The 15,669-nt window shown below is 37.9% G+C and overlaps 1 protein-coding gene across 1 annotated transcript in view; it reads left to right on the forward strand.

Moving 5' to 3' along the window:
• The window catches only part of AOPEP (aminopeptidase O (putative)), a 226,758-nt gene that overhangs the window by 109,566 nt on the left and 101,523 nt on the right, over positions 1-15,669 (forward strand). Inside the window, exon 12 of the mRNA XM_054397593.1 lies at positions 4,692-4,735. Within this exon, the coding sequence (XP_054253568.1) occupies positions 4,692-4,735 (44 nt within the window). The remainder of the gene's footprint in view (positions 1-4,691; positions 4,736-15,669) is intronic.

The following is a 15,669-nucleotide window of genomic DNA, read 5'->3' on the forward strand; positions in this document are numbered from 1 at the left end:
ATATTTTTCCACATCTTTATCTTTGGCATATGTGTGTGTTCTTACATGTTTATACATGGAAAATAGAAGGAATCTGTGTTTAATTCACAGTTTGATGTGTAGTGTTTTTAGTGGACAGTGGGAATTAGTGTAACTTCTGAAGAAATGACAACATTTCAAGGGATTTTGAGATGTGTTTGGTGTCAAAGCGTTAGAAGGCATACTTGAGCCACATGCCATCACCTGCCTGCCAGGGGTCTAGTTTGAACCTTTCTGTCAATAAGGTAAGGAGAATGCTAATACTTTGTTCAGTGAATTAAGTGATAGTTAACATACATTTTCCAGCTTACATGGTCCATGAATGGACTTACCTGCACTGAGGTGTTTTGACATGTATGAAGGTACTTTTGTGAACGATGTAGGCCTCTGGAAGAAACCCTTTTGGGTGTTTTAAGACTTGCATCGCTTAGTCACACTGTACCTAAGAGGGCAAATCCCCTCTTGTTAGTATGAACAGTTTACTAAGATGTGTTTGTGTGAAGGTGCTGGAATTTGGGCATTTCAGGCAGGGATACCTTCTTCAGCTGTGCCACACAGGGATCATAACCCCAGTTAGAGAAAAGCCAGGGAAAGGCCATCCAGGAGGCTGATATAATCTTCAATATCCACAAGAATATTTACTGTAAATCCTTTGCAGATCCTGCTAGTTATTCTTGTTTGCCACAACAGTTGGTCAGTTTTCTTTAGGGAATTGCTAGTGATCTGAATGCAGTTCATTGATATGAGGTAAAAGAGCAAGAAATTTTGCTTTTGACTGGAGCTGGTCAGTGGCTCCATGGCCTGGGGCTTAATCTGTTAAGATGTCTGGCTAATGATTCCTGCCAGATGACAGAACACAGTTAAAGAGTCTTGCTTACTCTTGGTAGTTTTTTTTTACCAACCTCCCAAGAACAGGATTTCAGAAAGTTGTTGACTTTATTTAATATGAGCCAGGAATATAAATGAGGAGGTGCTTACTATTTATTTTTCCACACAAAAGAGACAAGGTAACATTTACCATTTAGTTACGCCATTTGCAAACCGCATAATGGATAGGGAAAGTTTAACTTTGAGCAGGTAATTTCCATAAGGAATTTTATATATTTGGAATTGGTTTGGTGACAGCTGAATGTCCTTTTAGATGTATCACTTTTAGTCATAAGATCTCCATTGTTGTTATGTACCCCATTTATATTTCATTTAGAGAATTTAACTGAAACTATCTGTTGGTCATAGGATACTTGAAATATCTAGACCTGAGCTTTTCCTAAAGAGAGTAAAATCTTTCTGTTAATAGTCAGTGTTCTTTATATAATACCTACATGTGTGATCAACAGTCCAAGAGCAGAAACACGTAGGCCATTGAGAAGAATTGGAATAATATATAGCATTTTTATGTTGAGATATAAGGTCTTTAAACTCAGGTCTGTCTAGTTACTGCTTCAAGTAACCTTCATTCCAAGGGCTCTCAAGATTATGTCTCCCAGCCTACTTCTCAGTTATTTGGCTTCCACTCTTTGCCTTTGATTCAGGCATACTGTCTATGTTAACAGTGCAGAGAAAATTGCTGGATGTCAGTTCAGTCTGTATCTAGACTTTATCAGCTGGGCAGCAGCCCAAAGTTGCAGTTGTGATTAACATTGTTGAATTCAGTCTAGACTATGGTGAGAGCAGACAAGAGTCTTTAGGGAATTTAATTATGAGGGCACAGCAAATCCTTAGTGAATGTGTGTGAATTAATTTTTCAAAGGCTTTTCCAGTTTGGCCAAATATCAATAAAATTCCACAAACTGTAGAAGAACAGTTACTTTATACAGGATAGGGAAAAACTGTTTTCTAGCATCTGGATTTCTGGTCACGGAAGAACAGGAGTATGTAGAGAAGAGAGATTGTTCAATCACATGAATATAGGCCAGTTTGTTAATAATGCAGCACTGTGGTAGCAGGTGAATTCTAACTCATATTTTCTTTCTGGCTTCACTGAATTACTTGCAATAAAGACAGAAAACAAACTACAATTTGTTTTACAATCTTGACTCAGCATTTATTTATGATTATCATGGTCGTCTACAAGTCCTTGCTTCAAAGTATAAGGTCACTAGAACCTCTTAAAGAAATACCATAAAGGCTTAACAACCCACACACACACATTATCCCTTAACTTTTCTTTTGAACGCGTCTAAACATTTTCATCTGGTGGGAGAGAGAAAAAAATAGCCTGATAATAAAAATTCACTCCAGACTGTTCACATTTGGCAAAACTGTGAACGGTAAAGCCAGACTTACAATGGGATGTGACATGCAGTCTTGATAATAGACAAATGCTAAAAGCCATGCAAATATGAGATAGGTGGTAATACATTTTTTCCTACTCTTGGAGCATCACAATAAAAGAATTTTAAATTTAATAAAATAGGTGAATCCTAATTTTGAGAAAGTGTGTAGAATGATGGTGTCTATGGTTAGGGCTCAGCTGGCCACTAAATGAGTGACAGATGCTCTCTATTAACCCCTCTCTCTTCTGAACGGGGAAAAGAAAAAAAAAGAATTATGGATTGGAAAAGAAAACTAAAACTGCTTTAATTAAAAAAAAAACCACAACAAAACAACAAACAACTAAATGAAATATATATAAATATATACAAGCCCAATATCAAACCAAATCTCCTAGATGGCAATTACCTCACCATCACCACTGATGCTGGGGGTAGGCACGGGGGAAGCCCCAAACTGGACTCTGTGGCAGACAGGAACCCGATTGAGAACCTGGATTCTGCAACTAGATTCAGAATGAGAACCTGGATTCTGCAATTAGATTCAGAAATACACAGATGAAGATCAAAGGCAGAACAGAGTCCTCCTCACACACCATTGGCTTTATGCCAAATATGATATATATGGAATGGAATACCTTGTTGGTCAGTTTAGGGTCACCTTTTAAGCTGCCCCCTCAACGTAGTACACAAGATTTATCACCTTTTACCCTGTACCCCCAATGTAGTACATAAGATTGAACAGTGACCTTGGTCTGTTTCCCAATCCTTGGTACAAACTGTAGACATTGAGCATTATCACTACTAGAAGCAGACACTGTCTGTGAAAATACGCTGTTGATTTCAGCAAGTGCAGTTACTGAAAAGTCAAATAATTGAACAGGACAGGTGGTTACTACCTTAATTGTATTTTGAAAAATGAAGAAATCTTTAATCATAAAGGAAATGTTTCATTTCCTAGTAGAGAATAAAATAACACCTCTGATACTGGAAGTATCTGCAAATATACTGTAGGATTGATTGCAAAAATTGGTGTGATCCAGTGAGGAAATCAGACTGTATTACTGTGTACAGAGACAGTGCAAATAGTGTCAAGTATGACCACTTCAATATTACTTTTTACACATTTTTGAAACAACTCTAATTATGATCTTTTTGTATTTCCATGTAAGCTTGCTCTGTACTTCCAGCAAAGCTTCCAAAAGTGAAAGGAGACAGCAGTTATCTGTTTGCACATAAAATAACACTACAGAACTGCAAGTAATAATGTGAAATAAGAGGATTTCACATTTTATCATAATGCCAACCATACTCTGCAGTTAGGACAGAAGGACTCCTGGCACTGTTAATGATGGCATTCTTGCTGCAGCATTGAGTCCAGCACTATGCAACATAAATTTTGTCGTAAACAAATTTTGCAGCCACCGCATCATAGCCTGAATCTCACCTGTAATGTAAAGGAGGAGGGCTTGACTGTGTCACCAGCAGTTTCAATGGTGGAATCACTTTTTCTTTGTTTCCCTAACAGGGAAACATTGTCACTCATACATTGTGGTGAGGAACATCACTAGCCAAGGAAACTTGTCTCCGCAAAGATTGGTATTAATGAAGATGTATTTCTTTATGAAATAGCATATAAATGAATAATTAATGTTAATAAATCCTCTTTTAATGAGATTGTTCAGGGGACTGCATTGCGTTAAAGTGATTGTCAATAAAATTAGGTCATGTATAGTAAGAGGACCAGAGAACTTTTGAATGATGTCAGGAGTTACTTTCTGAGAAGGGCTTATCATGCTGTTGTAATATTTTTTCACTGGCATTGCACTTTCTTTGAAAACTAATTTTTAAAATCCCAGCTACCTTTTCTCTGAAGAATTTGTTCCTTACTTGGTGTGGTTGGCAGCAACATTATGAATTTTGTAACAGAATGAGGAGTAGATGTGCAATCAGGATTGTGCATTAAGGGAAAAAACAACTAACATGGTTATATAATTAAAGACAGTGTGAAAGCATGAGCACAAACAGCCTTACTTCTGGTGTTTCTTAGCATTCAAATATGTGGATCTGGAGCCTTTAACAGTTTTAAATATAGTTTGTGTGTGTACGTATTTCAGAAAAATAAAAACTGCCAATGTGGGATTGTGTTAAAATAGTCAAGAGGCTTTTTCTTTCAATATTGACACTTTTTGCTTGAGTGGGTTGTAAAGCTGACAAACATAACATATGCCATATAAATAACTGAGCTTTATAACTGAGCTTTATATCACCATAGTGGATATATAAACTTCTTAACTTTCTGTTATCTGCAGTCTTTAAAAATCCATTGCTCACTACCAACGCAGGCATGAGTTATGTCTTCATAAATATACTAACTGTGGTCGTTTGTTGGTTTTCCAGGATTTTCTTTGTATGCTGTTGGAAGACATCCCTGAACAAAAAAGGTAAGTGAGAACCAATGCTATAAAATGAAAAGAAGAAAGTAGAAATCAGATTTAAATATCAGCTGTGCTACCCAGAAGTAGTAGGATTTCTTTTAATATTGTTCTGCTTTTTTTTCCAAGGGTGCATGCATATGTATCTGTATATTTGTGTATGTATATCCGAAAATTCTCGTACATATATACACAAAAATACGAGACTTGCTATGTTATTGCAATCCTGTGTTCCCCCAGGCAATACCTTTAGCCTGCAAGTTTCAGCAGCAGTGAGGTCCTGTGTTCACGATGCAATCTGAAGTGCCAGGCACAGCTGCCTGCTCAGATTAATCTGTGATCCTCCTGCCAGCTGCTTTTGGCACATGGCATCCTACAGCAAGGAGGCCAGTGCTTTGCTGTGGATGTAGGAAACCAGAGAAGATGCATTTTTCTCAAGCAGTAGTCTGATAGCCTCCCCTCCCTGTCATTCAGCCTCCCCCTCCCTGCCAAAAGGGGAAGGATGGAAAACGCTAATGGAAATGCAGTGTTAGTTGCCTGATGTGTCCTTCAAAATCCTCCTACATGTGACTGGCTGAAAATGACACAGCCAGGCTTTAGCAAAGCTTTGAATCCATCCCTGCTTATCTGTTGGTATATTCTGTGGTACTACAGACTATGCTACAAATACAGGGGTTTTTTACATATTGTACTTTTTGAAAATAATGTATTCACTTGAAAAATGTGAATGATGTATGGTTTTGGAGAGAGGATTCCAAAAGTGTTCATAAATCTGGGTAAGCTGTTTGGAAAGAAAATAAAAGGGGGGTGGGGAGAGAAGATACTCATAGAAATAAAATGCATTGAGTTTTTTTAGTGTAACACTTATGTTCTTAAGGGGTGCAGGACAGAGAAGCCAGTCATCATCAAAATAATGTGTTTTGTGGCATCATGAGTTTAGTTTGGGTGTTTTTACATTTTTCAGTGATATACTACAGAATGGTATTTTGTTTACATCATTGGATGTGGGTTTTTGAGCCCAAATATAATCAGGAATATTAAATGGAATATATGAGAAAGTGGATTATTTACTGGCATGACTACACCTTAATTTGTTAATAAAATCTGTGTTTTTCTTCATTTTTTCCACTTATGTTTCTCTGAAGTCCAAACCAAGTAAAAATGATACTTGAATAACCATTTAATTTTCCACATCGAAACATGCCAAAATATTTAAACTTTCTGTAAGAACAATGCAAAACTAAGTGTATCTCTCCATTTGCATTGCATAACACTCCAGAACGTATGAACATAATTTCATGCCCATGGTAATTCATATTACCATCGAGCATATCTGAACCTACCCACTGTCCAAATTACCTTTGATTGTTGTATCAACAACGATGCCATCTGGATATACAGAAGGCCTTCATTTCTTATCTGCTACAAAAATGTTTTGTCATTCTTGAATGTATTCTATTGTTAGCACATAGATAGTAGCCTGAGGTGAAAGCAGAGAGAGGAAAGATAAAAATGAAATAATTCTAAATATCATCTGCTAATGAATGATTTTTTTTGCATGAAGTTTCAGTTGTAGAACTGAAATGTGTTTCAAGATTGAAACAACAAAATTCTTTGTAAGACACAAGATCTCCCAGTCTTCTGCAACTCTACCAAGTAAAATTGTAATGCTTAAACGAAATGCTTCTCATTTGTAGAATGTTAATCACTCCAGTATACTGAAGTTTATACTGGAGGCTGGGCTTAATCATAAAAACAAAAATCAGAGAAGAAGAAAAGAGAAATTAGTAGTAGGGAATCTAGCCTAATCCTGTCCTTAGTTGTGGCAACAGAGGCAAACCAGTGTAACTAATAGCAGAATTTACCTTTGTAATGAGAACAAGACTAACATTAGCAGAAAGCAATCATAAAACAGCGTAGAAATTTTCTGTAGTTACTGCATTGAAGTAATGCAACTTTAGCTTTCTACTGTTGAATACAAGAGACTATATCTAAAAAGATTCTTACTCTTCCAGTACTTAATTCATTTAATTTTTAGTTACAGGAGATTTTTTTAATACATTCCCAGTGATGAACATTTTGAAGATACAGACATAATTTCTCAAGAGGTAGTCATTGAGTTTTGCTGCATTCTCTACTCAGAGGAGGAGGATTATGTGCTTAGTTTATACGGCTACTTCACTTCCTGCTCTAGCTCAATTTTAGTGGCATGTTAGTTGTAGGAATTCATTGTGCAGCAGGATCTTCCTACTTCTGAACTGTGACTGAATACTGACATCAGACAGGCACAGCGTTACCTTCTGGTCCTTCAGAATTTTCGAACTTGCTCTTAAGGCAGATCATTCCTGTGTGTGAAGGGCTAATAGTGAGAAGGACATTATCCTGTTCTGTTTTCAAAGCCTTTTAAAAATATAACATGTACTGGCTATATTCTCACATTATCTTGGCCTTTCTGTAGGAAATCTACAGTACTTCCAACTTGTAATTGAAATTTGAAATTTCATTGCATTAAAAATATTTCACAAACGAAACCAACAAAAAAACTCGCTTATGTGTCAGTATATCACAGTGCACTAGATCTGATAAAACTCCTAGTGGCTCTGGTCTCCCAAAAGCTTACACCCATAGTCTTTGCTGTAAATTGATCCTTTCCACATCTGCCTGACATGTGAGCGTGAGAAGACTCAGTGTTTTTAAGGCCTTGTAATAGAGGGTGAGTTTCGCCAGCTTCAGATAGATTAGAGTTCCAGCCGCTTGTGCTCTTTATGACAGCAGATATGTTTTTCCTTTTTGAGCAGGTCAGTTCTGTTCTTTAGGGGTTTCTGGTGTATTTATTTAATTATTTTATTTAATTTGCTAAAATAAATAAGTATACTAATAAAGCTACAATTTTAATAATACACAGTAGACAAATGGAAGTTTGTGTTAGTGGTCTGCTACTTGTACTGTTAATAACTCAGGCTTACTAATCATATTCCTTGGATGTCTTTAGAAATTGTCAGTTAAGTGCTGAATCAATGTTAGAACAATGCTGCGAGTTCAGCATTACACTCAGCAGTACAGGTGTATGTCTCTTTCATACATGCTTTCTTTCTTACATTGTCATTACTATGGTGATTTTAACTGAAACAGACAACAGGTATACACCTAGCTTCCAAATCAGATCATTGGGAAAGATTTTTCCCTGTGTTTTTGGTTCATTCATATTTTGCTAAAATAGATATGCTAGACAAAACCCAAAGGAAATTGTATCTATCTATAGGAAGTGATGGCTAGTTGACAGAATCACTAATTGCTCACCTGTCTTTGATTTGTTTTAGCTATGCCTCCAGATTGAGCTGGAGTGTCTTACTTTGAAAATGAGTGATGAAAATGACAGTATATGAGGCAAATGTGCTTTGTGAACTAATTTTAGTTAGATATGTCAGACTCTTAATCTTCCTTTACCAAAACCCCAGTTACACACTTTCATGGGTACTGTTCATTTGCTGCAATATCTCACTGTAAAAGTGCTTTTTTCTGCTTGATGGAGGAATCAAGTGGGTTTATGTTATAGTTTATAGAGGGTCTTGGAGGTCTTCTTCTATGAAAACTTGATATATAGACCTATTTTATAATGTGAATTTTCAAATTATTAGTATTTATATATATAACAATATTAGTATAATATATAATATTAGTGTAATATTATATAATATTAGTATCTATAATAATATTAGTATTTTACGAAGTTTGCTCTGAAGCACTGGTCATCAAGAATAACGGTATGCATGTCAGGAGACCGTTCCTAGTCTGATCAGCTTATCATCTGAACAATTAGACAAGATGAGATAATGGATGTAATTGCATTCTCATTGCATTCTTATTAGACAACTGTAGTACCAAGTAATTGAAGAACCTGCCCAACCCTGTAAGAGTTCTGTTGCACTGCTAATCAATTGCACCTATCACAAACCAATGCAGTACCTTACCAGAAGGCCACTCAGGAAATAGCACACACATCAAGTCCTTAGAGATGCTTAACTGCAACATAAGCAAGTGGTAAATGCTGCTCTAGGACATTTCCTTGAATAGCATTGTTTGTGATTTTTGGGGCTTGATCTGAAGCCCAACAAGTTAGTGGAAACATTTCCAAGGACATCACAGTTCTTCAGTATTGATTCTCAACATATTCAGAATAGATCTTTGCAATGGTCTGCAGAGTACTAATGTATTTGGGGGAAGGGGGAAATGAATGCCTGTAAACTGCTAAAACTAGTTGCTTTTTTTGATAAGTGCCAAGCTGGATGTCCTAAGCTGGAAAAAAAAGATTTGTGTGTGTGCAAAGAATACTGCATACAATCACACAACCGGTATTTAGCTGAAAGTGAGGGTGCCGCAGGCAGAGAAACAGCCCTTAGGAAAAATGTCAAAGTATCAGGAGAGGCTGAGCCACTTTACTAGTGGCATTTTTGCTGGGATCAGTGTGCTGTCAGAACAGTGCAATCCTCCTTGGTGTTGTAAGCTCATTTCAAAGGCACTGTTTTGAAATGAGCTGGTTTTGGCTTTAAAAGAAGTAGCGTGTATATTAAAAAAACAGTACTACACAACAAATGTAGCACAGATTATTTTGTATAGTTGGTGGTAGGGGGTGTTTTGTTTTGGGATTTTTTGGGTTTTGTTTTCTGATTTGGTGGTTTGTTTATTTGTTTTTTTCTGGGTGAGGAAAACTGACACTTTAAGTTTTGTTTCTGGGAGAAAAAAAAAAAAAGAGAGACAGAGAAACTAGCATTGTGAGGCTGTGCTTCTTACTCCAGGTAAGACAAATTAAATGCACAAATAAGGGTATTTTTCCCTAGCTGAAAGCTCTACTTCAACAATGGAACACTAAGATGTGTTGGTTTTGCTGCAGGCAATAGCAAACAAAAAATTTATTATTATGACTGTGCTGCCTCAGACAGAGTAATTGTTATGATCCACTGAATCTGCTTTCACTATATAAAATTTGAGTATCCAGTTTTAAGCTAGTCCTGTATGCACTTTCTGTAGTAACCAGACAGAATTAAGAACTTCAGCAACAATGTCATCCTGAGGAAAGTGAGTTGATTGGTTCTCTGAAAATACATCTCTTTTTTTTTTTTCGATTCTCTATGGAAGGGACTCAAAGTAACCTAGATGAGATACAAATTTTCTGCTAAGGTGAAGGTAATTATAGCCTGAAAGATACAGCAGTCAAATGCTCTAGATTTAATAAATTTGCACAAATAACAAGATGCTGCTAAAATCTGACCAAATATGGTGTAGAACACTACCCAGTTACAAGCATGGCATGTGTGTTCAGTTACATGTAGAAAATTTATTTCTGTAGTGATAGTGATCAGACATGCAGAAAGGTTATTTGTGAAAGGTAAAATTTGAAAGGTAAAAAAATGTGATAATTCAGAGTCCTGGCCATATAAAAATGCTTCTGCTTGACTGCTGCAATTATTTGAACCATGTGATCAGAGGGAGATTTTTGTTTTTCTGTGACAGTCTCCTAATATTACAAGCAGTATTTTGGCATTTCAGACTTAGTGATTGGGAAGATGGTCTCTATGGGAATTACTTTTTAAGTCACTTCAGGCAGGGGTGATACACCATCTCTTACTTGTAAAGACACTGCTGAAGTAAAGTTTGGTCCTAAAGTACGTGAATTATCAAAATGCAATATCAGCAGCAAATCAAACAGTGTTGTTTCCACATTAAATCTCCAGCACTGTAAGACATGGCTGATCAAAACCTAAAGACAACTGTTAACAGAAACTGAAAGCATGTATGTAAGGTTTTATTGTCATTGTAATCTGAATGTTCTTTCTCCTTAACCTGAAGCTTCTTCCAGGTTTTAGTTCTGTATTGTAGCCTGTGTATGCAAGCCTGCCTTAGTAACTAATTGACACAGGGCAGAATTTGTAAAGCAAGACTTTCTTGTGTTGAAGACACTCGGTGTCTTGGCTTTTGCTGTTGTTACAAAATTCCTGTTCATGCTGGACAAGCCTATTAAGATTGGATTGCCTTTTTTAAAGAAAAGTGTGCTGTTGAACAATTACTCAATGAGAAGCCAACTGCCTCTCTATTTTGATCAGATTCTCCCATCCCTAATTCACATTGACAGAGTTTTATTCTGTTAAGTAAACCTGCTCATTTTAATAGGCCTCCTTCGGAGTACCATTCAGTATGAGTAGGGATGGCAGATACCTTACTACAATAGTATAGAGGTGTAGGTTGTAGCTGCTAATTCTACATGAAAGGAGTGATAACACATAGTTCTCCTTGAAAATGAAGGGCAAATTTTTCATTTTGGAGAGATGATTAATATTCAAACATTACCTCCTCCAAACTCAAGAAAAATTTTTTCCCTTGGAAAAAAAATCAATTAAGGGAGGCAGGAGACTTGCATGGGTAAGCAGATATGATGGGTTGAAATTACCCCCCAAACTAATTTGAGAGAATTACCCCCCAAATAAAACTTGCCAGACCAGCTCAGTTGGAAGCAAATGAATCTATATTTGCAAGCAGGCTAAAATCTAGAAATACAAAATCCAATGAATACATAAAAAATATACGATATTTCCATGTATTTACAATTTATAAACAACACAAGAACCCCCCTGGACAAAACCATGGGTTACCAATAGCTTCCCCCTCTCTGCCCCCTTCCCCCCTGTACAAGGAAAAAGAGAAGAGAAAAGCAGAGAGTAGCTTGTTAGTACTTAGCCACAACAAGAACACGGCCAAGGTCAGCAGCAGCCAAGCAAAAGGTACCAGCTAGTATCAGCTAGAGCAAAGAAGCCAAGAAAGAGAAAAAGTTAGTTATACAACTAGCTTTATGTTAGTTATCAGACCAATAGGATTATTTAGGCCTTATCATTATTTTTCTTTTGCATCCAACGGTAATTTATTTACATTCTACTACTTTCTATTCAAGATCTGTGGAAAATTCCCTAGGCATCAGCGTAACACTGCCACAGCAGGGAACACTCAGAAAAAAATCAAAAAGGAGGTTTATGATATGTGGAAAAAAGGTCAGCTGGGAGGATTATAGAGATATAGCCAGAGAAGAGATGCAACAAGAAAGGCCATGGCACTCCTGGAACTAAGTCTTGCCAGGAAGGTGAAAGAAAACAGAAAGAGCTTTTTCAAATACATCAATGACAAAAGGGGAAGCAGGGAAAAGGTGGGCCTACTACTGAATGATATGGGAGATATGAAAACAGAGGATGCAGAGATGGCAGAGTTGCTGAATTTCCTTCTTTGCCTCAGTCTTTACTCCTAAGACCAGCCCTCAGGAACCCCAGTCTATGGAAGCAAGGGAGCAGAACTGGAGGGAGGTGGACACTCCACTAGTCAGGACTGGGTTAGAGATCACTTGTCGCAGCTGAAAACACACAAATCCATGGGCCCTGATGGGCTGCATCCATGTGTGCTGAGAGAGCTGGCTGACACTGTTGCTGAGGCTCTCTCCATCATTTTTGGAAAGTCATGGAGAACAGGAGAGGTGCCTGGTGACTGGAAGAAAGCAAATGTCACTCCAGTGACAAGAGGCAAGAAGGAGGACCCAGGCAACTACAGACCAGTCAGCCTCACAACCATCCCTGGAAAGATGATGGTAGGTCATCCTGGAGGTCATCTCTAACTACATGGAAAAAAAAGAGGGTTACGAGCAGTAGCTAACATGGATTTACAAAGAGGAGATCTTGCTTGACTAATCTGATAGCCTTCTATGAAACCATGACCAAATGGGTGGATGAAGGAAGAGCAGTGGATGTCATATACCCTGACTTCATTAAGACTTTTGATACTGTCTCCCATAACATCCTCATAGAAAAGCTCAGGAAGTGTGGCTTAGACAGCTGGTCAGTGAGGTGGATTGAAAACTGGCTTGACAACAGAGTTCAGAGGGTTTTCATCAGTGTCACAGAGTGATGGTTTTAAGACTATGTCTTTAATTTTTCTCACAAAGTTCAAGCAGAAAAGTGAAAGAATGTAAATAAACCACTATTGGGTGTAAGAAAGCAAAATAATGATTATTCTAAACACTTCCATTGGAGAGATAGAAATGTTAAAGAATCAGTACTCAAAACAAGGTACGGGCAGACTCTGTCTGTCTGCTGTGCATTTCTCTTCTGGCTGGAGATAAAACACACACATTCACATACTGACCTTGACAAGTTAAGTTTAACAAACCTCTCTCTGCTTCTTGGCTTTCTTGCCTTTTGCCTGCTCTGGGAAAGAGGGGGAGGAAAGAAGTGGAGGTCCCTCAGGAGGGGGGTGCAGGGAGCTTTGTTGTGCTTTTCTTTTGATTGTACCTATTTGTAAATGTTGTGAATAGTGTATATTTGTACATATTCATTGCATTTCATCATAGATTGTAGTTTTGCCTGTAAATACAGCTTCATCTGCTTCCAGACTAAGTTAGCCTGGTTATTGTTGGTGTGGGACAGGGATTTCAACCCACCACACTGTAACATCCCATTAGGCTATGCAGCCATCCAATGTGACCTGGATAGGCTGGAGAGTTGGGTGCAGGCAAACCTCATGAAGTTTAATAAGGACAAGTGCAGGGTCCTGCATCTGGGAAGGATTAACAGCAGCATGTGCGCAGGTTAGGAGCACCCCTGCTGGAAAGCAGCTCCACAGAGAAAGACTTTGAAGTCCCAGTGGACAGCAAGTCCTCCATGGGACAGCAATGTGCCCTTGTGGCCAAGAGAGCCAATGGTATCCTGGGGTGCATCAAGAAAGGTGTGTGCAGCAGGTCTAGGGAGGTTCTTCTTCCCCTCTACTCTGCCCTGGTGGGACCACACCTGGAATACTGCGTCCAGTTTTAGGCTCCCCAGTTCAAGAGAGACAGAGACCTGCTGGAGAGAGTCCAACAGAGAGCCACGAGGATGATTAGGGGACTTGAGCATCTCCCCTGTGAAGAGAGACTGAGAGCCCTGGGGCCATTTAGTTTTGAGAAGACTGAGAGGGAATCTGATCAACATGCATAAATATCTGAGGTGTGGATGTCAAGTGGAGTGGGCCAATCTTTTTTTGGTGGTTCACAGTGAGAAGACAAGGAACAATGGATACAAACTTGAACATAAAAGGTTTCACCTCAACATGAGGAGAAACTTCTTTACTGTGAGCGTGATGGAGCACTGGAACAGGCTGCCCAGGGAGGTTGTGGAGTCTCCTTCTCTGGACACATTCAAAACCCACCTGGGTACATTCCTGTGCAGACTCTCCTAGGTGATCCTGCTTTTGGCAAAGGGGTTGGATTTGATGATCTCTGGGGGTCTCTTCCAACCTCTAACATTTTGTGATTCTGTAATTTAACAAGCATAGCATAAAAATATCTAACTTTGGATATAAGCCCTAACAACCACTCTGGAAAAGTGCTGTTGTTATACACCTGTTAATTGAAATAATTGGTCATTCAAAAATAAAACTAACCAAGTTGAAAAAAAAAAGTAATAGCTATGATCTTTAAACATGAAAATTACTCCCCAAGCTTCCTAAGCCTTAGTTTTAGCCTTTGCATGTCAGGCACAACAGCAATTGACCTCTCTCCCACTGGCATAGCGGAGCTTAGTATTTATAGGTATTTAAAAATTGTTCAGTAAAAATGACTGCTGTATTAACTACATGACAAGTACAGTCCATAAACTGACTTTGGGATCAGAATCTTGAGCACAGCTTCGTAAGAGTTTGGGGAGGGAGGGGGAAGAAAAGACTTTATTGTCATGTTATTAAAATAAAAATTCCTGCGTCATAACTTCAGAATGGCTGTTCTTTTCAGGAATGCTTTCTTCATTGTGGCTCCACATTACACACATGAAGGTAGCTGTTAGTATTAATGTTGCCAAGTTATTCTGATGCACAGAACCAGGCATATATTCTGCTTCTCATAATACTTACTATCATTAAGGGCTTACTCTATTTCCTTTTTCTCAGTACTGGCATACAAATTGGACAATGTGATTTTTAAATTTTTGGTTTTTAATCGGCTTCCCTACAAATTGGGAAGTCTTTAACCAGAGTTGAAGTAAATTCAACAGGAGTTGCTTACAAAAGCAAAAGGGGAAATATAATTTCTGAATTTGCAAATGCTTGTGCATGTGGTTATTTCAGGCCCACACAGCTTGATTGTGACAAAGTATTTCCTTTTGTTGGCACTTCTGTGACTTCACTGTAGCTGTTATGAGGACATAGAGAAAGTGGAAAAAAGATAAAACTGAAATGTGTTAGATACTTTGTATCTTTGAGGATTAATATCCATTCACTGCTTCTTAAACCTCAAAAATTTAAGGAAGTTTGATTTTAATTTCATTTTCATTAGTCTTTTACCTTTAGATTTAAGCTGATTCTGTAATAAAATACTAGTTTTCAATACCTCCTGCTACATTTACTTGCCTGTGATTTTATTTGTCTGTAAAATAAACAAAAATCCACTCCAGGAAAATAGAATAACTGTTCATAATTTAAATCTTTTATAAATGCAGTTTACCATTTTATAGTTTCATTGTCAATCCTCATAAAGAGAGGAATGAGAGCAATGAGAGAGCAATGTACCCTTGTGGCCAAGAAGGCTAATGCTGTTCTGGGATACATGTGGTAGTTTTAGCCTATGCCTTTAAAATTTTTTCACAGATCTTGAACAGAAAGTAGTAAAATGTAAATAAATCACTATTGGGTGTAAAAATGAAAATAACGATAGTTCTAAACAATCCCAGTGGAGAGATTTCTACCATAAGATTTGGTTCCCAAAACAATCTCTCTCTCTCTTCTTGCTTCTTTGCTCTGGGAGATACTAACCGGCTTTACTGACCTTGGCTGCATTGTTTTGACTGGTATTAACGTCTCTGCTTCTGTCTCTTGCCCGTTTTGTACAGGGGAGTAAGGGGGAGGCAGGAAGGGAGAAGCTGTTGCAGTTCCCCTGGCCTTTG

This window comes from Indicator indicator, chromosome Z (genome assembly GCF_027791375.1).
Source record: "Indicator indicator isolate 239-I01 chromosome Z, UM_Iind_1.1, whole genome shotgun sequence".
Taxonomy (NCBI): Eukaryota; Metazoa; Chordata; class Aves; order Piciformes; family Indicatoridae; genus Indicator; species Indicator indicator.